Source organism: Eretmochelys imbricata, chromosome 1, assembly GCF_965152235.1.
Source record: "Eretmochelys imbricata isolate rEreImb1 chromosome 1, rEreImb1.hap1, whole genome shotgun sequence".
Lineage (NCBI taxonomy): Eukaryota > Metazoa > Chordata > Testudines > Cheloniidae > Eretmochelys > Eretmochelys imbricata.
In genome coordinates this window covers 305054315-305079514 of record NC_135572.1, presented here as the reverse complement: position 1 = coordinate 305079514, position 25200 = coordinate 305054315, and the positions used below count along the sequence as shown (strand labels likewise).

Sequence of the window (25200 nt, the reverse complement as noted above, 5' to 3'; positions counted from 1 at the left end):
TTTGAACATAAAGCTCTAAAAAAAGCACTATATATTATTAGCATTCTGGGATCATAATGATGAGGACAATATAAATACCAAGATAGAGAACTGCCAGCATGAAACACATGTACTGTCACCTAGCCTTGATCTGACATTGTAAACAATTAGTAATTAAGTCATACTATGTCTCTACATTTGAACAACAGTGCAGCAGCAAGCCCTCATCCCACTGAGAGTCTTCAAATATTTATTTAAAAAAGAAAGCATATTCATTAAAAATACATGTATTCCTCTAATGCAACACCAATAAAATTTCCAGCAATCTTAAAAAAATGCTCATGGAGATTTTCAGTAAACATTCATAAACACCACATCTCACTTAACTTTTGTGATTCCCAGAAAGTTTGTATTTTCAGTGATAGGTTTATGACATGGAATAATTAATTACTAAAGCTGTACATAGATCCAGAACAAAAACAGAATAAAGCCTTTTAATGTTCCTCTTGAATAACAGCAACTTGCTAAATTGTTTCACAAACACTGACTAAAGTTATAACATAGCAGTTGGCAATTTAGATTCTATTTTGCAGTTATCCTATTACAACACCCTACACTTTCGAATAATGGTCACTAAGGGTGAAATTCAGCCCCATGAGGAGGGACCAAAGCAAGGCCTATACATCACTGAAGCTCCACTTGCAGATAGGCCTTAACAGAACGTAAGTGGTGCACAAGCCTCTACCCAGGGCTGAAATTTCACATTAAGGCCTCAGTGTTACATGCTCAAGGATCCAGGTCTAACTCAGGATGCTAAACCAAAATTAAAAATTCAGAAACATGATATCTGAAATCAGACATTGTATTAGAAATATTATTAGAAATTAGTATTTTTGTTTAATTTATGTAATTTATAGTATTTTGTTTAATTTATAATAGCAGAAGTTTTAGCAGCAACTTTATTTAGCTCTAAAACAAAGCTATATTCCAGACAGCTCTGTAATACTGTACAAATGTACACTCTCTCTCTCATATATATGTATATATAAATCAGTCGCTAAATTCTTCCTCATCACTGAAATATGCACTTTTTTTAATCCGTGGTCTTCTCGAATCGTCAGACGTTGAAGGTTCCCCTGCAGTCTGTTTCCATCTTTGCTGCTCTTCTTCAATTTTGGCTTGCTACAATGCAATTTAAAAATGGAAAATATAGCTATTATTTTGATAAAAAGTAATAGGTACTATGCAATCCATTAAATGCAGTAATACACACACGTTAAATATTACACCAAGTAGTAGTTGCATTAGACTCTTGGAATAACAATTAAATAAAAATATTTTAGGGTTCATTAGCATTTTTAAATGGACTGATTACCTAAGGCAGAATGAATTCTGAAATGACACTGAAAACAATGTTGTCCCTTGTATGCTAGTGGGTAAACAGTCTTCAGCACCACTGCAGGAAGACCCACTGCCAATAACCACTGTAAGGAACTGACCTACTTGCAAACATAGATGACCCTTAAGACTACAGTACACGTTGAAAACCCTAGAACATGCGAACTTTGAAGCCAAGTATTCTTTGTATTGTAGGTTGACATTAGTAGAGAAGCCTTGGAAACAAGAAGGAACTGAGATTTTGTCACTGAAAGAACGAACAAACCAGTCCATTCCCAAAATAAAGGTTCTTTTGTTCAAGTAAAGGCTGAAGGTTTTGCTGGTTCTGATTTTAGCGGGACTAGTCCCTCATCCCAATTATTATACATACCTCACATGGGTACTGAAGTATTTACTGACTCTTTGGTGTTTACATTCTCGACTGCTATTTTCCATTAGTGAAGGGCTTTTTTGAGGAGGTGGGTCGCGGGTGCGGATTTTATGTACTTCAGACTAGATGATCTAATGGTCACTTCTGGTCTTAAGATCTATGAATTACCGTAATAATAATTAATAATTACAGGGCTGAACCTCCCTGAACTTGTGTCTGAATTTTTTAATCTGAACACAGATCCAAATTTCAATGCAGGCTCTATAATGGAACTAAACCTCACAGCAGAATAAACTTAAATAAAAAAGTCTGTGAATCTAGTATGTGCCTCATGATGGATTAGATTTTTAAAAATCCTATAAAGTTACACTGATAAGGGAGTCTTGAAAAAGGGCTTCTTAAGAGGCATCCAGATTGAGCTAAGCAAATAGGATGTCTGGAGTCAAGAGGGGCTGGGGGAGCAGAAGTGACTACGTCGAGATAGCTAAAGTTGTGAAGAACCTTGAAGGTAAGAATGAGGAGTCTGGATCTGACATGGGTGGCAACAGCAAACTAGTGGAGTGATTTTAGGAAGGGCTAGACATGGTTGCAGCATTAAAAAAAACAATGTTCACCATGTTTTGGACAGATTAGAAAATGGTGAGGATGACTTTCCAGAATACCACAGAAAGGAGGGTTGCAGTATAGATACAGAGTTCTTTGCTGTGTAGTATAGTCTAGATGCTTGTAATTTTTATTTGAAGTTGCTTTAAAAATTATTTAGAAACAAAGATACATAGCGTAATTCAATTTAGTACCTGAAAAGCTATGGCCTGGCTGAGGCTATCCAGGGCAGGATCTTCACCCTCATCTTCACTTTCTTCCTCTTCCTCACTAAATAGTATAAAAAGTAAAAATATAAAATAGATGCACTTCATTCTAAAAAGACAGTACAATAAGAGTAAAGAGTGTTGATATTTAAATGTAGGTGCCCATACAGTTCTTCTTCCTGTTCAACTATTTTCTTCCTTTTCTTCTTTTCTTTCTTTTTTGGAGGCTCACGCTCTCCTAGCATATTTTTAGGACAAGCATAACTTAAGTGTCCTGTTTCCTTAGAGAAAAAGAAACATAGGTAAATAGAAGCAATTAAAAACATGGCACTAAGTATATCCTTAGGAAAATTAACATTAAACAGTTCAAAATGGCAGCAGTTTTAATAAAAGAAGAGGAATTTTGCACTGGTATGTAGAATGCAAATAAAATAAATTCTTCCTTGCAGATTCACCCTGGAAATGGGAAAAGTTAGCAGTGATATTGTACGCTAGCCACAAGTTATGCTTTGAAATCAACTATAAAGAAAAACAACAAAGTTTTATTTGGCTGTTGCTAGTGTATTCAGCTTTTACGAGTAACCTACACTCAAGATCATACATGGTACTCAGTATCTGAGCTCAGAGAACCATGATAGCAATGACATTTCTGGTTTTCAGATGGTAAGAATGGGTATTTAATTAACTATTATTAATATGATCCAAAACTCAGTTTTTAAAATCTTAGCTTAATCTGAAGTACTTAGATGTAATTAAATCCATAGAAAATAGGTGTTATACATAGAAAAAATTATCCTCTCCCTCACATGCTTGTATCCAATTAGTTAATTTTATCATCCATTTATCATTGTGTTATTTGGTGTTATGGTCAACTCATAGGCTATTTCATACATAATCAGTGTGCTAAATAGATTTAAATTGTAGAATTATAAAAGTATATGCTTGATGAGTATTTAGGAGGTACATAAGTAAAGCATGGCTCGAATGCAAAGCCTACAGGCTGAGGCCTGAAAGAGTTTAGCTTAGCCATACTAGGCTGTAGGCTTCTGAATGCTTGACATGAGTGAGTAACCTAAGAATAACCTGCCATAAATATAAAGGGAAGGGTAAACCCCTTTGAAATCCCTCCTGGCCAGGGGAAAGCTCCTCTCACCTGTAAAGGGTTAAGAAGCTAAAGGTAACCTCGCTGGCACCTGACCAAAATGACCAATGAGGAGACAAGATACTTTCAAAAGCTGGGAGGAGGGAGAGAAACAAAGGGTCTCTGTCTGTCTATATGCTGTTTCTGCCGGGGATAGACCAGGAATGGAGTCTTAGAACTTGTAGTAAGTAATCTAGCTAGGTATGTGTTAGATTATGATTTCTTTAAATGGCTGAGAAAAGAATTGTGCTGAATAGAATAACTATTTCCGTCTGTGTATCTTTTTTGTAACTTAAGGTTTTGCCTAGAGGGGTTCTCTATGTTTTGAATCTAATTACCCTGTAAGGTATCTACCATCCTGATTTTACAGAGGTGACTTCTTTACTTCTATTTACTTCTATTAAAAGTCTTCTTGTAAGAAAACTGAATGCTTTTTCATTGTTCTCAGATCCAAGGGTTTGGGTCTGTAGTCACCTATGCAAATTGGTGAGGCTTTTTATTCAACATTTCCCAGGAAAGGGGGGGTGCAAGTGTTGGGAGGATTGTGCATTGTTCTTACAGACCCAGACCCTTGGATCTTAGTCACCTAGGCAAACTGGTGAGGCTTTTTACCAAACCTTGTCCAGGAAGTGGAGTGCAAGATTTTGGGAAGTATTTTGGGGGGAAAGACGTTTCCAAACAGCTCTTCCCCAGTAACCAGTATTTGTTTGGTGGTGGTAGCGGCCAATCCAAGGCCAAAGGGTGGAATATTTTGTACCTTGGGGAAGTTTTGACCTAAGCTGGTAAAGATAAGCTTAGGAGGTTTTTCATGCAGGTCCCCACATCTGTACCCTAGCGTTCAGAGTGGGGAAGGAACCTTGACATAACCCTATGCCAGTAAGGTTACAAGATGGCTGGAAAGAATGGGCCAATAAGTGATGTTACGGTCAATATGTTATCATGTAGCTGTATAGATGCCTGATTAGAACGTCATGGGATGTCCTGCTTTGACTGCAGGAAACATTGTGCATAGATGCTAATGAGAAAAAGATGAAGTAAGACAACCTATGAAAAACAGGGCACCCCAATATTCATGGTATGTGGAAATACAGATAAAGAAAAGAGAGTTGAAACCTTCATGCATATGCATAAAGTGTTAGGTGTGGTCAGGACAACAATATAAAAGAGGTTCTCTGGTTGGGTACAGCTGGGAAGACCCCAAGGGAAAACCCAAGGAAGACTTCATTGGGACGACCCGAGCAGGAACCACCCGTCTCGATGACCATCTGTTGAGAGATCTACCCTACTCTATGGAATCTTTGGGTACGTGAGTATGGATATGGCATTGGCCCAGTGCATGTTCTCTCTCAGACTGTGTAAATCTTATAATTTTTACTGGTAAGGTATTTGTGGTTACTGTCTTCATTCTTTGTGTGTTCTTAGAGCCTCCAAATCTCCACCCTATTTATCTTTAAACTGTAGCATCAGGAGCTGGTCTCACTGTAATTTACCACAGAACTATCAATTAATTCAGTTTAAAATAAAGGTTACACAGGCTGGTTTGTATAATTTACATTTCTCCTCTCCAAATGCATCAAGAAGTTTCAGAGGTGTAGAAGAAAGCACAGTTGTTATGAAACAAAAAAATAGATACTTTTGTTTGTAATACAGCATTAGATGTATTGATTATAATATTACAGTGCTGATTGCACATCAGCACATATGTTTATAGTTACCAGGTAGTCATATTTCTGGAAGGCTCAAATATCCAGAGAAGTCCAGGCTAGAATCATTGCTGAAGTGGAGAAAATATAGATGTGAGCTTCATGATGCTACCACAGGGAATGATGTGATATATGTGGGGCAAGACTAGTGACAACATAAACCAAGAACAAAGATGGAAACATTTATATTAGATCCATCGTGTAATTTACTCACCCCACATTCATAACATTTAGATTTATCGAAGTAGTTACGTCTACGGATGAATTCTGCTGCTCTTCCATTGTCAATAGCAATACTTGCTTTTATCACTCTTCCAAATAACTAAACCAAAAAGGAAAAAAACCTGAGTCCATATTTGAGAAATCTGAACTCTCCCTATTTTGCTATGGCATTTTTCTGTAGCTTACTTGTTTGTTGTTAAGCGCCCGAGAACAGTTTTGTGCCGATTCTTTATCCAAAAACAAAATAAATGCAACTCCTTTACTCTTCCTGGTGTCTTTGTCCTTCATAATAGTAACTCTGAAAATAAACATATAACAAAGTTACCCAATAGGGGAAAAATCTTATCAAGCCATTTTTCATTACTTATAAATACCCACAAGTCTCCGCTTTATATTAAATATAATTGTTAGTTACACAGTGAGCCAATGTTCCCTGTAATTTTTTCCATCCATGTGCAGAATGAATTTTGTTATTTGCACCAATATCGAGATAATGTGCGGATGTGCACCACCAATAGAAACAAAAAAACCTAGATATAATATATATTTTTTAAAAAGTTACCAGAGGGATAATTACTCCAGCTAGGACAGGTTAGGCATTTGAGAACTCACTACTCAAAAAATTAAATTTAGGCATAAGAGAGAAATAAAATTATGAAATGCATAGACCAGTGAAAAAATTTAAACAGCAGCACTTTGAAAGAATAAAATTACAGAGAATATATGTGCATTGCAGGAAGTACCAAGAAGTAACAACACCACCACTACAAGTACGTGTTGGGATGTGTGTGTGAGAGACAAAGTGTGTGTGTGTGTGTCTGTGAGAGAAAGAGAGAGAGACTGACTGAGACTGCGTGTGCATGTGTGACAGTGTATGTGATTCAGAGACAGAGTGTGTGTGTGTCTGTGTGTGTGTGTACACACTTGTATGTGTGAGACACAGAGACAGTGTCTGTGTGCTGGCTGCTGGGGAAGTGTATGACAGACCGTGAGCTGTCTCTTTAAGCAGAGAGGCCCTCACCAGAAAGCTCATTCAGACCGCAGCAGCTGTCCTGCTCCTGAGCCTTGTCCCCCATCCCACATTCTGTGGAGATGGGGTACATGGGCAGGGGGGAGGAGGACGCCCTGACATCAGTGCCCTCCCCTCCCCTTCGCTCTGCACAGGAAGCAGGAGGGTCCCAGGAGCAGCTGGCCAGGGGCTCCAAGGCAGAGGGCAGGAGCAATGCAGCTGCAGAGCAGTGGGGGAGGGGTACTTGAACACACGTTGCCAGATGTGCACAGCACTTGATCGACTCTTGGGCAGCCGTGCAGCTTAGAGGGAACATAGCTGTGAGCAGCAAAACACACACACACTTTTTAAGGAGAGGTACAGATAAAATGTGGATGTGCTTCTAATAGCAGATATAAAAAGCACACAGATTTTCTCTGACAGGGCCGGACAATGAAAAGCACTCTTGTGGTATTAAAAAATTGCATTATAAAGAGTGAATTGAATCACATTGAATAATAAAGCTTGAAGACTAATTACTATCTGGGCTTAACAGTTTGTGGAACCCATTTCTGAATGGTGAGCTTCCAACTTAAGGCCCCCACGTGTCAGATCAGTCATTTTGGTGTTGATCAGAAAGATACAAATAGGAGAAGCAGCCAACGCATGCTCCACTGGGCTTCTTACTTATTTTGTCCCTGGTTCAGTCTGTACCATTTTCACCCCTTTAATTTTTCTAATTTTTTTCCTAAGGAAAAAGGGCTGCTTGGGACTTTATAATCTTCAAGTGACAAAGAGAGACAGTTCAGTGTTTCCTTATGTCCTGAGATGAAGCAGGAGCCTCCATTTTGAGAAAGAAAGAAATGGGCTCCTTTTTATACTAAGCATACCCAGTTAAGGTTTCCCACTAACTTCTAATAAATTAGAAGTTATTTTTTCTACTGCCTGTGGTTTGAGGGGCATTTCCTACTGATTGTGAAGGTATACTGAAAATGTATTTTATTATGGTTTACATTTTAAAGTATTGGTAAGTTTATCTTCCTGATAAGGGGCTGGAGACTTGAAGCTACAACTCTCTTTCTTCAATGCCTCAGAGTCTATTTTGAGACTAAGAGCTAATACCAGCTGGCTGCATTTTGCTATGATCCTAGTGAGATCAATCTCATTTTTAAATGCCTTATCACTGGCCCAGGGCTAGTACTGAGAAGTGTCTACTCATTTTTAAAATGTCTAAAGTCATATAGTGTGTTTCTAGCCACGACATGTGGTAAAATATTGGACCCTGAACTCATGTTGTTATTCTTATCCTGATTTTCCACACCCCCAAACACTTCACCTCTAAAATGCTTTGAGCAGCTACTTTTTTAAAAGCTGTTACTCTGTCATTTGAAAGCACAATTCCAAGCTTTTTGATAGTATTGGTTCTAGCTCTAAGAATTCTTGAGATATTACAAGTGCTGCAAAAAATCATGACAGGCTGGAAATTTGATGACGGAGAAGAGAAAGGAGTGAGAATTTATAGCAATCAGAGTGATGTGATTTTCAAGATCCAGGATCTCACAACTTACTGCAGCATTTGTTTCTACCACTCATACTTCATGGATGCATGTACTGTACAATGCACTGTCTTATGTCCACACTTGTGAGGAGGAAGGTTAGTAAAAGAAAAGTCTTATTTAAAGCACTTCAGTGAGAAGCATCCTAGTACATAACAATATCCTGCTTGCTCCAGAGAATTGACTTTCAGAGCACTATCAGTCTCTGATGTATACTTATATCATGAGTGTGACTGCAAGAAACTCCCAACTGTTACAAGAGGGCAATTAAACTTACCCTGTATTAAATATGGAAAAATACACAATACAGTTCCCTACTTCATTCTTAAAATAAATTTTAAGTGCATAAAGTACATAGAGCACTAAACATTGGACACAAACTTGAAGAAAAACAACATGCCAGACCATGTTTATACTTACTTAACAACTTTCCCATACTTGGAAAAAATCTGAAACAAAGAGCGTAACATATAGGTTTAGCAGTCTGTTGTTAAATCAAACACTGTAACAAAATGACATAGTTCACAAATGTTTAAAATATACATGGCACAGATGATGCGTTTTACGTAATGCATTAACTACATAATTATTTATTTTAATCTAAATAATGAAACTTCTTTTACATGTAGATGTGCTTACCCTGTATAAGTCATTGTTGGTCAGAGAGAAGGGCAAGTTGGACACATAAACTGTGCTTTTACTTGGTGCTAACCCACCACTCATTTTTCTGGGAATGGAGAGAGAGAGAAATTAACTAGTTGTGTTCAATAAAGTGATCTCAATTTAAATAAAAAGATGAGCTGTTCCAAATATATATTGGACAGTCATATGTTAAAACTGTGGGTAGTAATGTGGCTTCGATTTCCCTACACAGTTTTACATTAAATCAATGTTCACTTTCATGTTCCACAGTGTAAAGGAAAAATCAAAACAGTATTACTGCTCATGACTTACAAATTAACTAGGACAGGACAAACTCAGTAAAGTTGGCACAAGCTATGCATTACTAAAATGAACCTTGAATGACTTGTGAAATAAATTCAGCTTTCATGCTAAAACAAAACAGGTACTATTCCATTTATCATTAGACATTTTGGTCATGTCCTGAAGTTAATAAAAGTATTGTTTGAATAAGGACTGGATGATTTGCCTCTCTGGATGCAAAATGTAGGTCAACCGAGTTCAACATTAGAAATCCATACTGATAAGATAAACAACAAATCTCTTCAAGCCAATACCTTATTGGTTTTTTTCCCCAATTATTAATTCATTAACTTTAAAAATTAGCACACTTATTTATAGTACCAAACAAACAGTTATGCTTTTCTTTCACCTCCTTGTAACTGACACTCCTATATCCCTGCATCTACATCTCCCTGGAACTCAGTATTTTCCCTTCCCCCATTTCTTTAGGGATCTGCATCTCTCCTACATACACTCCCTTCTCCACACAGGAGGCTCTGGAGGTAGGAGACTAGGTAGCACAGCTTCTTGCAACCCAGTCCTGTCCCATCTCTCTTGGTCAATCACCACTTCTACCATTCCTTTCCCTCTCTCTCTGCCCTCAACCATATTTATATTTTTATGTTGTTTATAAAATATAAATTATTTTTAAAACTGCATATGCACACGTGGAAACAGCTCTCTGTGTGAGCGTGGGCCAGGTTGTAGTTGGAGGTAACAGGAAAAGGGGGAAAAAAAACCAACCAAATCACTCCATCCTGACATTTAAGGGGCACACAACTCTGCATAGAACATTTCTTGTTTCTGGCTCATTTTTGTACAGTCTTGGCTTGATTCAAAATCCAGAACAAAATAGTAAATAAAGAATACCAAAATGGCAAACTGTCCGTGTCATAAATATAAAGGGAAGGGTAAACCCCTTTGAAATCCCTCCTGGCCAGGGGAAAGCTCCTCTCACCTGTAAAGGGTTAAGAAGCTAAAGGTAACCTCGCTGGCACCTGACCAAAATGACCAATGAGGGGACAAGATACTTTCAAAAGCTGGGAGGAGGGAGAGAAACAAAGGGTCTGTGTCTGTCTGTATGCTGTGCTTGGCCAGGGATAGACCAGGAATGGAGTCTTAGAACTTTTAGTAAGTAATCTAGCTAGGTATGTGTTAGATTATGATTTCTTTAAATGGCTGAGAAAAGAATTGTGCTGAATAGAATAACTATTTCTGTCTGTGTATCTTTTTTGTAACTTAAGGTTTTGCCTAGAGGGGTTCTCTATGTTTTTGAATCTAATTACCCTGTAAGATATCTACCATCCTGATTTTACAGGGGGGATTTCTTCATTTCTATTTACTTCTATTTTCTATTAAAAGTCTTCTTGTAAAAAACTGAATGTTTTTTCATTGTTCTCAGATCCAAGGGTTTGGGTCTGTGGTCACCTATGCAAATTGGTGAGGCTTTTTATCCAACATTTCCCAGGAAAGGGGGGGGTGCAAGTGTTGGGAGGATTGTTCATTGTTCTTAAGATCCAAGGGTCTGGGTCTGTAGTCACCTAGGCAAATTGGTGAGGCTTTTTACCAAACCTTGTCCAGGAAGTGGGGTGCAGGGTTTTGGGAAGTATTTTGGGGGGAAAGACGCGTCCAAACAGCTCTTCCCCAGTAACCAGTATTAGTTTGGTGGTGGTAGCGGCCATTCCAAGGACCACGGGTGGAATACTTTGTACCTTGGGGAAGTTTTGACCTAAGCTGGTAAAGATAAGCTTAGGAGGTTTTTCATGCAGGTCCCCACATCTGTACCCTAGAGTTCAGAGTGGGGGAGGAACCTTGACAGTCCGTAATTAACAAAGTGTCCTTTAAACACTAGAGCAAGATAGACGGACAGTTTCCTAGTTCCTCCTTGCTTCTTTGGCTGGGGGGGGGAGGAAGAAGAGAGAAAGGGAGAACACTTCCCTGTTCCCCTCAGGCCATAGTTGCCAACTTTCACACGGTAAATAAGCACCCCAACTTTCACAATAAGACAAAAATCAAGCTAATCCCATTTCAAAACAAGGCCAAAACAAGCCAATCCCTAAGAACCTTAACACTCTATGTGACTAGATCCCCCCTGGCATGCAGTCTGGGACTGTGGTGAGCCCACTGTGCAGCTCGACTCTCTCCCCTCCTTGCTCCTGTTTATCGTTTCCCCCCGTCAGGAGCCTATCAAAAAAAAAAACAAACCCAAGTTAAAAGTAACAAACCAAAAACTAGCCGACAAACAACTCACAAGCCAATTAAGCCAAATATGAGTCCAATTTCTGCATTTTTTTTTCTTTGGTGGGTTTGGCATGCCTGCCTCAGGCCCTTCTCTCCCAGCCTTTCTGTGCCATAAACCTTCTCTAATGAAACCCCAGTTAATTCCTTTCTTGTCTACCTTACTGTAGCATTTATTATAAATCAATGACTTCCCCAGGACAATTTAAAAAAATGGAGTTTGTAGGTCAATGAAATACAAGTCAAAAAGATTTATGGAGAAAAAATTTTAAAAAATCAATGACAAATTTTGAAAAACTTACTGTTTCTGATTTTTCCCTCAGAATTTCCCAGCAAATATCTACCCTGTACTATCTATACAATTAGTGATATTTAAGGGAGATTGGTTTCTTTTTGCAGATGTTGCCAGGAGAACATCTTAAAAAATAAATACAGATTTATAAAAGGAAGCTAGTTTCACCCTTAACTAAGGAATGACTATTGCCACACCATAATCAAACCCTGGATATTTTCTGGTTTCAGAGTAGCAGCCATGTTAGTCTGTATCCGATGAAGTGAGCTGTAGCTCACGAAAGCTTATGCTCTAATAAATTGGTTAGTCTCTAAGGTGCCACAAGTACTCCTTTTCTTTTTAATGGATGTTTTCTAGCACTCTGCTTCAACAACTTGTGGAGAGTAAATTCCTATAACACATTGATTTCCCAAGTGCTTTTCCCTTCATTTCCTACGTGCTTGCTGCAATGCAACCTGTATGGGTGGCAGCTACTGACTGAGCTTTGAGTTTTCCTTTCCTTCCCTTCCCTGTATAGGGACTGTATTTCTTTTGGCACAAGTATATGAGGTGACAAAGGTTATGCAAATAAAAACACAGAAGAGGTTCACAATGAAGGACAGATGTTACTTGTGGTGCTATGTAGGCTGCCCACATAATCCTATACTTCCTTGTTGCCTGGCATTAAATGTCCTAAGTCCAGACTAACCAATCTGACCTGGCACCATGCCTTCCAAATAGATGGCCATAAGATGTGGTTATCCAGACACATCCAGTGCTGTATTCAAAGGAAATGTTAAAAGCTATCCTGATTTTGCATTATGTATCTCTGCCATATGGGGGGCAGGGAGAAGAATGTGTAAAGTTTGTTCCATGGATGGAGAGAAAACCATAAGCTAAACTCTCCTACAACTTGTGACTCCTCCCAGCAGGTCTCATTTTAGTGAGCAGAACAATGGTCTGCAGGCTGACAAACATTAGACAGCTTGATTGGGCGACAACCACTTGGCAAGCTCGAGGTGCAGAACCTGTGCAACAATCTATGTATTTTACTTTTTTCTTGTCTTAGTGTACTAATTATTCATAGGCAATTGTTATACATTTCACACGAAGGACAGCAACTGCATGTTATAGAACACAATATTTTTAACAATAGCAAGCTAGAAAATCTTTTTCATATGTCTTGTCTACAGGCAGCTAGGACTTCAAACATAGCCATCCAACAAAACTCAGCTGTCCCAGATTTTGGGTTCTGTTCTCACTTTTTCAAGTTCATTAAATTTTGTTGCTGTCCAAAGGTATTTCTCAGCCTTCTGCTGTTGAGGACGAGTGTGCCAGGGCCTTTGGGGTTTTTCCTCTTGTTTCAAGTGTGCCTGGTTCATTTGGGCTTATATGGTTAGTTTTGTTCTTGCTTTACTAAAAACTAAAATGCCACTCCCACCACCACACTAAGACAGTCAGAGCTAATATTCAAATTTATTTCAAAGCTAAGTAAACATTTTAACACCCAAGTATTATTATGGTTTATGTCCACCTGGCTAGCAGTTTAAATCCTCTCATACAGAAGACGACTAGCCTAGATTTTGATTAGGACTCCAATCTTTTTTTCTTCAGGTAGTCAGTTTTATTTTTTCATAATAAAACTATTTAAACACAAGTTCAACATATCAATCACATCCTTTCCCCGTGACCTGGGGTCTTCTGCAGGTGTTAATCTACTCCTTTCAAGATAACACTCTGCAGTCTATCTGCCAGAGAATCACATGAACTAGGCTCTTTCTCCTCCAAGAACCTACCTGTTCCCTGCAGCTCTCAAGCTCAACTGACCTACCTGCTGGCTTTTACGAGGAGCAGGTGATGATCAAGTTATCCTCTGAACACTTGTCTCAGCCTGAGCTGGGAGACTGATGATTAGTCACAGGTGGGGCTAAGCCCAACTTCCTTAAACAGCCAATCACTCTGTGACATCAACCCTTTCATATTTCTCATCCCTGAAGGATTAGCTTTTGGACATCAGGGACAGGATTGTCTTTCATTACTGTGCCTTCCAGGATTGCACCTTCTAGTTTTTGCAAAACCTCAAATTAGAAGAGGCCCTTCTCAAAGACAGAGACTTCCACCAGTGGAGTCAATTTTGAAATATAATGTGCACACAAATGTGCCTATGGCTGATCTCCTTAATATTAGGCCTAACTCAGTTTTTTGCAATATACTTCAAATGGGTGACAGCCAAACGCTAAATTTAATTCACTGAGTTCAGTACTCTGTCCCAGGATACACTGTAGATACCACCAAAATAGTTCATGGATGCCTCCAAGGCATCTGCAAAAGCTTGAATTTGCTATTACCTTTTGTGACTTAGAAGCAAAATTTGAAAATGTCTTTCAGTATAAGTTTGACTTTTTCAAGTTAGGGATAAAGCCTTACTGAGATGCAGAATAATAAGGTCAAGGTTCTGACCGATTTGTTGAGTCACAACCTAACTTTTTTACACTTGGCCTATGACCAGTTTAAACAACCCACATTCACTGCTGAACTAATCTATGTTCAGGCCAACCAATTTTGGATACGAGTTCTTCTGCCTTGATTCCCCTTCTGTATTTTATTTGCTTTGTGATACCATCAACCATCCTGCCTTCTGGATCTGTCTGCACCCAGTATATCCTCTTCTTCAATGCTTAGCCAAACCATCGGCAGCAGTGATCGTACGCCATTTGGTCCGTTCCTGTGCAGTCACAAGAGCTTGATGGGCTGAGAGTCTAATGTCGGAACAGACTTGATGCACCCACATAATAGGGGGTCTGCCTCTGGGCTGCCTCCATTCCTCGGTTAGTGGAATTTTATCCTAGCATTCATTGGAATGTCTAGTGGCATTCATTGGAATGTCTAGTGGCATTCTCGCAACATGTCAGAAAAGTGTAAGACACCATCTGCAGACAATGGCCCCAGGAGTCTGTAGATTGGAGCAACCATAAACATTTGCATTACAGATAAAGCCATTCCACTTTACGCCAAATATACAACATTGGCAAAGCCCCCAGCTTTGCCCAGTCTGAGCAGCATAGTGTCCATGTTTCGCAACCGTATGGTGAGGAAACAGTTCAAACAGATCCTGAACTTGGTTGTTGTGCTGAGATGATGTTGATTCCATATTTGTTGTAAATGACCCAGGACAGACACTGCAGTGCCCATCCAGAGGAGAATCTCCACGTGAGAGCTGGAGGAACTGATGAGTATAGAACCCAAATAGCAAAAGCTAGAAAGCGCTTCAACAGTCATTATTCAAAGAGAGTAGGGTTGTGGGTGGATTTGACCCTAGATTTTGCAGATTTGTCTTTGACCACTTAACATGGAGGCCATCCTTAGCCAATGCCTCCTCCATTTGCTGGAGTGCCTTGCGAAACCTGACAGGGCTCTGTACTAGAAGAACAGCATCATCTGCATAGTCAAGGTCTAAGAGCAGTGGTGGGAAACCTGTGGCCCATCAGGTTAATATGCTGAATCATAGAATATTATGGTGGGCTGTGAGACAGTTTGTTTACATTGACCGTCCGCAGGCATGGCCACCTGCAGCTCCCAGAGGCTGTGGTTCACCGTTCCTGGCCAATGGGAGCTGCAGGTGGCCATGCCTGCAGATGGTCAAAGTAAACAAAATTGTCTTGCAGCCTGTGGGATGCAGGTTGCCCACTACTGTCTAAGAGTGAAAGATCACCTGTCTTAATGGCTATGGATTTGATGGAACACTGCATTATGAAATTCATTGCCTGACAAGTGTGCAGGGCCAGGGAACAGCCCTGTCTGACACCAGATACTGATTTAAAAGATGCCAATATCTAATTCCCAAGATGTATATGAGCAGTGGTTCCTTTATGCAGCTCGCTAATCAAGTCCAGCAGAGTGGTTAGGGCACCTCTGCCCTTTAAGGCTTTCCATAGTGTGATTCGGTCAGCTGAATCAAATGCAGCCTTAAGATCGACATACAGCACGTGCAAGGGATTCTTGAACTCGTGATGTATCTCTGACAACAAGCAGAGGGCCAAAACAGCATCTAATGTGAACCTGTTCCTCATAAAGCCTAAAAGTTAGGGGCAACATTTCTGATGTAGCAGGGGCTCCAAATGCGCCAGCAGAACTTGTGCAAACACCTTCCCTGGCACAGACAAAAAGGTGATCAGCATGTAGCTCTTACATTCAGTGCACAGTCCCTTGCCCTTATAAAGTGAGATCACAATATTGTCCTTCCCAGGCAGTTGGCAAGGTTTCAGTTCTCCACACCAGGTGAAAGATGGCCAGAAATAATTCTGCTACTGGGTCAATAGTGCATTTTAGCAGCTCTGGGGGAATGCCATCAGCACTGGCTGTGCATCTGTTTTTCAGTTTGCAGATGGCACATTTCACTTCATCCAATGTTGGTGAGTCAGTACAAGTGTCTGGGTCTTATATCACAGTGGCTGCCAAATCATCCAGCTCTGAGCAAGCAGCATCTGGACGGTGGTTCAGGGCGCTGTAATAACGTTCAAGCCAGCGTGAGAGGATATCGTCACCTATTTTACATGGATGGCCTTGGCTGTAGTTCAAGATGACATTCACAACTAACTCTTGACGGCTGAGATTGTGGATTGTATGGAATGCTGGCTTTAAGTCTCCCTGGCTAAACCAAGTTCATCATCATCCACCACTTGGCTATAATATGCCTCATGATCACGAAATGCCAGGGCATTGAACTTTCGCTTCAGCTGATTATGGGTGCGCTTATCATTGAGCTCCCCACAGAGTCTGACCTGTACCCCATGATGGTGGAGGGATGTAACATCTGAAGTAGGGGATTGCTCGTTGGAATTATGCCATCAGGGATAAAGGCTGGTCCAAAACATCGCTTTGGACATTATGCAAGGTGGACATGTCCAACGAGAACCCTGAAAATGATGGCTAACACAGGCAGTGAAGATGCAGGGCAGCAGTTGTGCTTAGCTAACTGAGGTGAAGGAAGTTATCAAGCAAGACTCAACGGCTCAAGTTGCATAGTGTGAAGCCAGTACTGGTAGATCAGGAAAAGGTTTGCATTATTGCATCTCCGTCTCATCCCAGTGGGACGACGTAGTCTTTGGGACAATTGTTTGCTCTTGCTTTTGAGCAACATGAGTAAATAACAGTGCTCAGCACCAGGGTTAAAGCACCTGTTCTACTCTCAGCTGCAAATGCCCTGCTGATGCCATCTTCCCCCAGTGTACTTGTGACGGGCTTGTGTCAAAGCCCCCTTGTGGAAGTGCATCCCCGATGTTGGCAGGTGCGTCTACAGTATACCATGAGAATGTATTCAGCCATAGCTTGGATCTCCGCCAAATCATCAAAACTGGAACCTGGAATGTTGCACCTGATGTATCCAGTGTTGTTTTAGCCACGTTGGTCCCAGGATATTAGAGAGAGAAGGTGGGTGAGGTAATATCTTTTATTGGACCAACTTCTGTCGGTGAGAGAGAGAAGCTTTTGAGCTTACAGAGCTCTCTTCAGATCTGGGAAACTGAGTTAGTTGTCTCTCTCACCAACAAAAGTTGGTCCAATAAAAGATATTACCTCACCCACATAGTCTCTCTGCACCTAATGTATTGCAGAGTAACAGCCTTGTTAGTCTGTATTCGCAAAAAGAAAAGGAGTACTTGTGGCACCTTAGAGACTAACCAATTTATTTGAGCATGAGCTTTCGTGAGCTACAGCTCACTTCAGCGGATGCATACTGTGGAAACTGCAGCAGACTTTATATATACACAGAGAATATGAAACAATACCTCCTCCCACCCCACTGTCCTGCTGGTAATAGCTTATCTAAAGTGATCATCAGGTTAGGCCATTTCCAGCACAAATCCAGGTTCTCTCACCCTCCACCCCCCCACACAAATTCACTCTCCTGCTGGTGATAGCCCATCCAAAGTGACAACTCTTTACACAATGTGCATAATAATCAAGTTGGGCCATTTCCTGCACAAATCCAGGTTCTCTCACTCCCTCACCCCCCTCCAAAAACCCACCCCCATACACACACAAACTCACTCTCCTGCTGGTAATAGCTCATCCAAACTGACCACTCTCCAAGTTTAAATCCAAGTTAAACCAGAACATCGGGGGGGGGGGTAGGAAAAAACAAGAGGAAATAGGCTACCTTGCATAATGACTTAGCCACTCCCAGTCTCTATTTAAGCCTAAATTAATAGTATCCAATTTGCAAATGAATTCCAATTCAGCAGAATTGGATACTATTAATTTAGGCTTAAATAGAGACTGGGAGTGGCTAAGTCATTATGCAAGGTAGCCTATTTCCTCTTGTTTTTTCCTACCCCCCCTCCCCCCCGATGTTCTGGTTTAACTTGGATTTAAACTTGGAGAGTGGTCAGTTTGGATGAGCTATTACCAGCAGGAGAGAGAGTTTGTGTGTGTATGGGGGTGGGTTTTTGGAGGGGGGTGAGGGAGTGAGAGAACCTGGATTTGTGCAGGAAATGGCCCAACTTGATTATTATGCAAATTGTGTAAAGAGTTGTCACTTTGGATGGGCTATCACCAGCAGGAGAGTGAATTTGTGTGGGGGGGTGGAGGGTGAGAAAACCTGGATTTGTGCTGGAAATGGCCTAACCTGATGATCACTTTAGATAAGCTATTACCAGCAGGACAGTGGGGTGGGAGGAGGTATTGTTTCATATTCTCTGTGTATATATAAAGTCTGCTGCAGTTTCCACGGTATGCATCCGATGAAGTGAGCTGTAGCTCACGAAAGCTCATGCTCAAATAAATTGGTTAGTCTCTAAGGTGCCACAAGTACTCCTTTTCTTTTTGCACCTGATGTAGTTATTTACACATATCTATCTAAGATACTTATATGGTCCCCATTACCATAACAACATCTGAGCAACTCACGGTCTTTAAATGTATTTATCCTCATAACATCCATGTTAAAGATGGGGAACTCAGGCACAAAGCATCTAAGGCCCGGATACACAAAGGGACTTTTAGGTGTTGCAATGCCTAACTAGAAGGCACCCAGAAAATCTCTGGAACAAGACTGGGATCTGCAAAGCCTGAGTTAAGTATCCTACACTCTGTCCCCCTCACACTCAGGTGCCTAAATCCAGACTATAGGGAGATGTCTATATCTGCTTGCAATTCACAGCCAGGAACCCTTAGTTGCCCATGGACTCAGCTCTAGCAGATGGGTCTCAGGTTACCACAGTGGAGACTATAGCAGATGGGTCTCAGGTTACCACAGTGTCATTAACCACACTCTGGGAAGGGCTAACTCTGAGGGTGGTAAAAGCATCATAGTTCTCTCTGCACTACAGCTTCTATCAACAGAGGAAATGAATTACAAGTTCAACATTTCCCTACTGCAGGTACATCCCTGATGTAGGGGGTTTCTTTCTGTGTCTGAACTATAAACCAAACATCCTCTAGTCTTTACAACCCTCTCAGAAACTCACATGCTGCATGAATAGCTCCTACCCTAACCCATAACGTTGTAGTTCCTGCCTTTAAATGAACTGCTATCCTGGCTCAAGGCCCTTAGGACTTGAATGTTTTACCAATGTGATTATTTCAATAAGGAAACCCAAATCCCTAACCAAAGTAAATTAGCCATACCAGTAAGAGCCTTAGCATGGACACAGTTCCACCAGTACAGAGTTATACTAATATTGCTTGTTCCCCTTCCTAGCTACACCGATCTAAAGCGTCGTTATGCTGATATAACGCAAGGCTGTACCGCTCGGGGCTACACCATTACAGCGCTACAACCCCGGGGCCCGATCTGGTTCCCTTGGAAGTCACTGGCAATAGGAGCTCTGATCAGCAGGGCTGGGACCTCGGGTCTGGCCCCTCAGGGACGGGTTGGGGGGGGGGGGGAAGTCATTCAAGTCCCTTGGAGAGGGTAGGAGTGAGACGCAGCCCCGCCCCCCCCATCTCCGCCAGACGAGGGCAAACCAAAACGCCGCCGTCAGCCCGGGGCGGGATTCGCGCGCAACCCCCGCACCCACCTCACGCGGAGCTGCCGGTGAAGCAGCTCAGGCGGGGTGGGAAGACATTACTCCTAGCCGTTTCCTCCTTTCGCCGGGCGCGCTGAGAGCGGGCTCATCGTCCCCGCTCCTCCTGCGGCGCCCTTCCGGGAACGCACGAAATAAACACATTCTGCAACCAATAACGGGCGAGCGAATGCTAGCCGGCAGGCGGGTATTGCCGGTTACGTTACGAAAAGCGCCGGAAGTGGCCTAGGACCACGAACCGGGCCCGCTGTCGCTTCAGGGGAGAAACACCACGAGCCGGCGCGTGGGGGGTAAGTGCGCGAGGCGGTGCTACGGTCGGTTGAGTGGGTAGTTTCCGGTTTTTCTGGTCCCGCGTGCACAGCCCTGTGAGGGACCCACGCCCCAGGGCGAACGGCAGCCGCTTGAGCCCCCGCTCCGACCCAGAGCTGCCCCGGCTCCCGACGAGCCTGCGTTGCCCTTGTGATGGCCGGAGCGCGGCAGCCGCTTGCTCACAGCACGCCGAGCAGGCAGCGCACGAGCTCCCCTCTCCTCTCCTCTCCTGAGGGCCGGGGTGTCAGTGCGGCCCACCCTTGACCGCGCTCCCCAGCGCGGGGCGGCCGCGCCTCCCAACGCCTGTTCCACGGATAATGTGGCTGCGGCGGATGATGGTCACTTTGGGCAGAGCTGAGACTGAACCCAGGCCTCATACGTTAGACCCTTCGTGTAACCACGCTGCCTCCTGAGGCGTCGGTACCCAGGCGCGGTGCTTGGCAGACTGTAACCGCTGCTCTAACCACTAGCCCCTGCTTCTGCCCCAGAGCTGGAAAGAGGACCAGGCACCTGTGTTCCCAGCGCTGCCTTCCTGTTGGTACCAAACAGCTGGGGAAACCACTTGCGAAGTATTTGCTAGCTCAAATGGTAGACATAGGTGCTGGAACTAGGGGTGCGGCAGTACCCCCTGGTTTGAAGTGGTTTCTGTCATATACGGTATTTACAGATTGGTTTAATAGCTCTCTACACCCTCCTCTATACAAATTGTTCCAGAACCCCAGGTGATAGAGGTCTGTGGTGGTCTGAAGGTCTCGTGTTCAAACTTTGCTGCTGATCTTTGGAGGGCTAATTATGGAACTAAGTGATGGCATTTCTTGTCTTGTCTAATATTGCAGCTAAGTCTTGTTTTAAACTGAATTTACATTTTTTCTAAAATCCATCAGAAAGTCATCTCTGCAATGTGCTGTGGGACATACACATTAATATGTCTAGCAAATAATTTAAATACGATGAAATTACTGAATGTGAAAGGATGTTGCATGAAGGAAAATAGCTAATCTGTGGTTAAGGCAGCAGACTGGGGCCCAGAACAACTGGTTTCTAACTCTGGCCTGCCATCAGGCATCCTATGTACAGATGACTTAAACTACAATTTTTGGAGGTGGACACAAATTTTGTCCTTGATTTTTCTGTGTTACATACTTCTATATGTAAAATGAATGATATTTCTTTATCTTAAAGAGCTGTTGAGTAATATTTGAAAAATGCAAAAGAACTGGAGCTTTGTAGAGAGAAGGGTGAGAGGGGGCTGGACCTTTGCCAGGTTGGGGAGAACTCGCAAAGAATTTTGAGCTGTATTGAGGCCTTGGAGTAACAATGGGGCCCTGGCTCCAGGGATGAGAAGTGCAGACATGGGTAATGGGTAGGGCGAGGTACAATGTTTGGGGACCACTGGACTAGATGGTTACCAAGGTCCCTTCTGTCCTTGTAATCTCTGACTAGTAAACTAAAAGAATGTAAAACTGATATGTGACAAAAGAGGTATCGAGATTTTCAGCTCCCTTTGTCATGGTTATTGGTTATATACCTTCACCCTTAGCAGGCTTTGTGTAGATGACTTTTTCCAATTAAGTCATAACTAAAAATGAATAAGGATGAAGCTAAGGCTCCAAACCCACAAACTTCTCTGTGCACTCATACCCCTGCACATACTCTTTTAGTGCGTTTTCATGTTGGGTGCACTGTAGGATCAGGACTTTTTAACAAATCTGTTAAATCACAGAGGCAGCGCCAGCTGGCTTTTAAATGGCTAAAAGCACACTCAACAGTCATTCTGCACTTGTTCAGCCTGTTGTTGAACCACTCCTTGCTTCTGTCAGGGTGCCCTGTGTATGGCTTCATAAGCCACAGCATTTAAGGGTAGGCAGGGTCTCCCTGGATAATGATGGGCATATCAACTTCCCCTACAATGATCTTTTGGTCTATGAAGAAAGTCCTTGCTTGCAGTTTCCTGAACAGGCCAATGTTCCAAAAGATGTGTGTCTCATGCACCTTTCCGGACCAGCCTGTGTTAATGTCTGTGAAACAGACAGGGTGATCCACAAGCGCCTGGAGAACCATTGAGAAATATCTCTTCCGATTAATGTACTCAGGGGCTAGGTGGTCTGGTGCCAGAATTGGAATGTGTGTGCCATCTATTGCCCCTCTGCAGTTAGGGAAACCCATTTGTGCAAAGCCATCCACAATGTCACACACATTGCCCAGAGTCAGTCTTTTGGAGCAGGATGCGATTAATGGCCCTGTACACTTCCGTCAACACGAGTCCAACAGTCGACTCTCCCACTCTGAACTGGTTAGCAACCAATCAGTAGCAGTCTGAAGTAGCCAGCTTCCACAGTGCAATCACCACGCGGTTCTCCAGCGACAGTGCAGCTCTCATTCTTGTGTCCTTGCACCTCAGGGCTGGGCCGACCTCATCACACAGTCGAATGAATGTGCTTTCCTCATGCGAAAGTTCTGCAGCCACTGCTACTCATCCCAGACATGCATGATGATGTGATCCCACCACTCAGTGCTTGTTTCCCGAGCCCATAAGTGGCATTTCACTGTGGTTGGTCACCTCCGTGAATGCAACAAGCAATCTCGTGTCGTAGCTACTACGCATGGCAAGATCAATGTTGAACTGCTCTTGCATATGTAGTTTAAGGAATAACTCCACTGCCACTTTTTTGTGATGTGTTAGTGAGAGCGAGCAGCATATTGGTCAACAGGGCGGGATCCATTCCTGCAGACCAAGGAGGCAGAGCAGAGCACGAAGTACACAAACCATTGAAAGATGGCACCAAATGTGGACTGAAGCACAGAGGTTGCTGGGGTGCAAAGCAATGCATCTGGGGGCATTGGGACAGGACCCAGGATGCCCCGCGGCCCCCTACGCCTTCCCACAACTCTTAGTGGCGGAAGAGATGCTCTGTGGGTTAGCTTCCCAGAGTGCACTGCTCCAAGTATCGCTACAAGTGCCGCAAATGTGAACACTATTGCGCAAGCAGCTGACAGTATGAACATGCTACAGCGGTTTCCCTTCAGTGCTCTCTGAGCAGAACTGTATGCTACAGCGATGTAGCTCTGCCAGTGTAGACATACCCTTAGTATTTAGCAAGTTTCAAAGAGGAGTTAGACTTTTATATGGATAACAAGAATATCAAGAGTTGTTATAAATTGGAAGGGGTATAAAACCTCAGGCTTTTGGGTATAAGCCAATCTCAAACTATTAGAGATGAGGATAAAAACCTTTGATGGGGCAGATTACCCCTCATCTTCCTACTTTGGTATTTCTGTGGTATTTCTTGGTAACTGATTTTTCTTTCTTCTGGTGCTGACCATTGTCAGTCAGAGAGAGAATAGTGGACTAGATTGCTGTGGATCTGATCCCGTATGGCAAGTCCTGTGGATCATGATGTAAAAAAGTAAAACAAAGTCAGATGGTATCACTGACCATTCTGAAAACGCTGGGTATTGTGGTATCACCAAGTTTTGCTCTTTCGTTTATCTTTCATAAAATGTTCTCAGAAATTCTGTCTGTTTTGCTTTTGGATCACTTTCATGTAAGACTCAGAGAATCTTTAACTTGACTGACAGCTTGCAATATTATACTGAACTGCCAGGTATGCTATAGTTAACGCTTTGTCTGTAAACTTAGTGGACGTATTTGGGTGTGGCCAAAGAGGCAAGGGGCTTGGAAAAGGAGTTGCTGAGTTTAATGGAAAGGTACTGAGCGATAACATTTAGGGCATTATGAAGCCAGCTGTTCACCACTTGGCTCATTGTGGAGGTGTGAAGTGCATCTCGGGCTTCATATACGAAGAGACTCGGGTGGGGGTGGTCCTGAAGGTATTTTTTGAGAATGTGATCCAAGATGCTGCCACATACACGGTGCATGCCAAGCTGAAGTCTGTCACTGCCATCAATGTGGTCTATGCTCTAAAGTGCCATGGTTGTACTCTGTATTGATATGGAGACTAAAATAAACAGTGTCAATAAAACAAAGAAAACAGAACTTAGAGTTAAGGCTAAGGCCAACTTTCTGTTTAAAGCTTGACTCTTCTGGGTGCTCTAAAATCTGTACTGTTACTTGGATTGCCTTGAAATTTGGTGTGCCTCATGGGTAAGGCTATGGTTTTGGCACAGGTATTTTTATTAATATTCACAGACAGGACATGGGCAATGAATGATAAATCATGGATTTAGTGAAGCCGAAGCCCCAGCCCCGCTGCCTGGGGCTGAATTATTGGAGTTTTCAAGAAGTCATGGAAGTCTTGTAAAATCATGGAATCTGTTTCCTCCATGACAGATTTGTAGCCTTACTCACAAGGGAGGAGGGTAATATTAGTGATCCAGATTTAGGGTCATTTGCATCAAAACCACACAGCTGAGGCCGGGCAGTTGAGAACAAGCATACTTGATGCACGTCACATGTTTCCCAAGCACTGGGGGGTAAGGATGGAAATACCCACTGAGATTACTAGTGACTTCTGCGAACTCTGTCACAAAATTGTAGCCTTACTGATGATTAATATCATACAGTATTGTAGTGGAGCACCAGGTCTACTATGTTAAGATTAGGAAGTTTTTTCTGTTTAAAAGAGGATTCTTCTAGTGCTCTAAATTCTGTATAAGGGTACAGGTTGTCTTGGAAATTTGATATGTCTCATTGGGGGAGCGGGATAGGTTTAGTGAACCAAATTTCGAGTCATTTGAGTAAAAGGTTCCTGAGATACAGCTCTCTCCCTCCAAAAAAAAAAAAAACAAACCAAAAAAACCCTAAAAAACCACTTTTCTTGAAGTTTACAGATTCTATTAATGTTTTTTTTGTACACCCCTGGCTTCTAAAGTGCTAGTGGCTATATGGGATGGGAAGGGGAAGGTGAACTGGCAGTGATGGGGTGGGGTTGTATATGTTATGAGGGAGGAGACAGACATATCCCAGGCTTCTTTCACATACTTAGTTACTGTACCCACTTTGTAATAAAACTGTCAAGTTCTTGGGATGTAGACCATATCTGAATTTTCTCTCACTAGTCTTATTAGCGGCTACATACTCCAAACGTTACAAAGCATGTCCATTATCCCCATTCCACTATAACACAGTGTGCGGGGCTAGTGTGGTGACGCTTGGAAATCACAAAGCAGCTGTGTGGACTGGTGTAGTGAACAGTAGACTGAGACTCAGGGCAGGTCTTCACTACCCGCCGGATCGGCGGGTAGTGATTGATTCCCCGAACACGCTCC

General features: G+C 42.3%; 2 protein-coding genes and 1 pseudogene across 7 annotated transcripts in view; 2 read left to right on the top strand and 1 right to left on the bottom strand.

The window, feature by feature from the left end:
- Nucleotides 1–212: 212 nt before the first annotated feature.
- On the bottom strand, nt 213–19796 carry ZCRB1 (zinc finger CCHC-type and RNA binding motif containing 1). 3 transcript variants are annotated; one of them, XR_013347973.1, is made up of 9 exons: nt 19657–19792; nt 8806–8893; nt 8587–8615; nt 5809–5920; nt 5615–5722; nt 2725–2837; nt 2545–2620; nt 1748–1904; nt 1029–1161 (listed from the first exon to the last, which is right to left on the bottom strand). XR_013347973.1 is itself a non-coding variant. In XM_077834005.1 (8 exons), the coding sequence occupies exons 2-8, from the start codon at nt 8887–8889 to the stop codon at nt 1030–1032; spliced, it is 654 nt and encodes a 217-aa protein (XP_077690131.1). In that variant the 5' UTR covers nt 8890–8893; nt 19657–19796; the 3' UTR covers nt 213–1029. The 3 variants fall into 3 exon arrangements, 2 of the variants coding, with proteins under 2 accessions (XP_077690131.1, XP_077690142.1); XM_077834005.1 differs by lacking the exon at nt 1748–1904 and having other exon boundaries at nt 213–1161; nt 19657–19796; XM_077834016.1 differs by lacking the exons at nt 1748–1904; nt 8806–8893 and having other exon boundaries at nt 213–1161; nt 19657–19786.
- LOC144279614 (histone H4-like) lies at nt 14544–23934 on the top strand (annotated as a pseudogene).
- PPHLN1 (periphilin 1) overlaps nt 19778–25200 on the top strand; it is a 141143-nt gene continuing 135720 nt past the window's right edge. For 2 of the 4 annotated variants that reach the window (XM_077833995.1, XM_077833976.1), the window contains exon 1: nt 19778–19952. The gene's annotated coding sequence lies outside the window, so the exon portion shown is untranslated. The remainder of the gene's footprint in view (nt 19953–25200) is intronic. The other 2 variants (XM_077833986.1, XM_077833980.1) reach the window with 2 other exon arrangements.

Bases quoted from the DNA above. Each gene is read 5' to 3' on its own strand.
- ZCRB1 (XM_077834005.1), bottom strand. From the start codon at position 8,889: ATGAGTGGTGGGTTAGCACCAAGTAAAAGCACAGTTTATGTGTCCAAC. The intron at 8,616-8,805 runs GTAAGCACATCT...TCTTTGTTTCAG, and splicing joins CCAACAATGACTTATACAGG to ATTTTTTCCAAGTATGGGAA. The intron at 1,162-2,544 runs GTACTAAATTGA...ATTGCATTGTAG, and splicing joins GCCAGGCCATAGCTTTTCAG to CAAGCCAAAATTGAAGAAGA.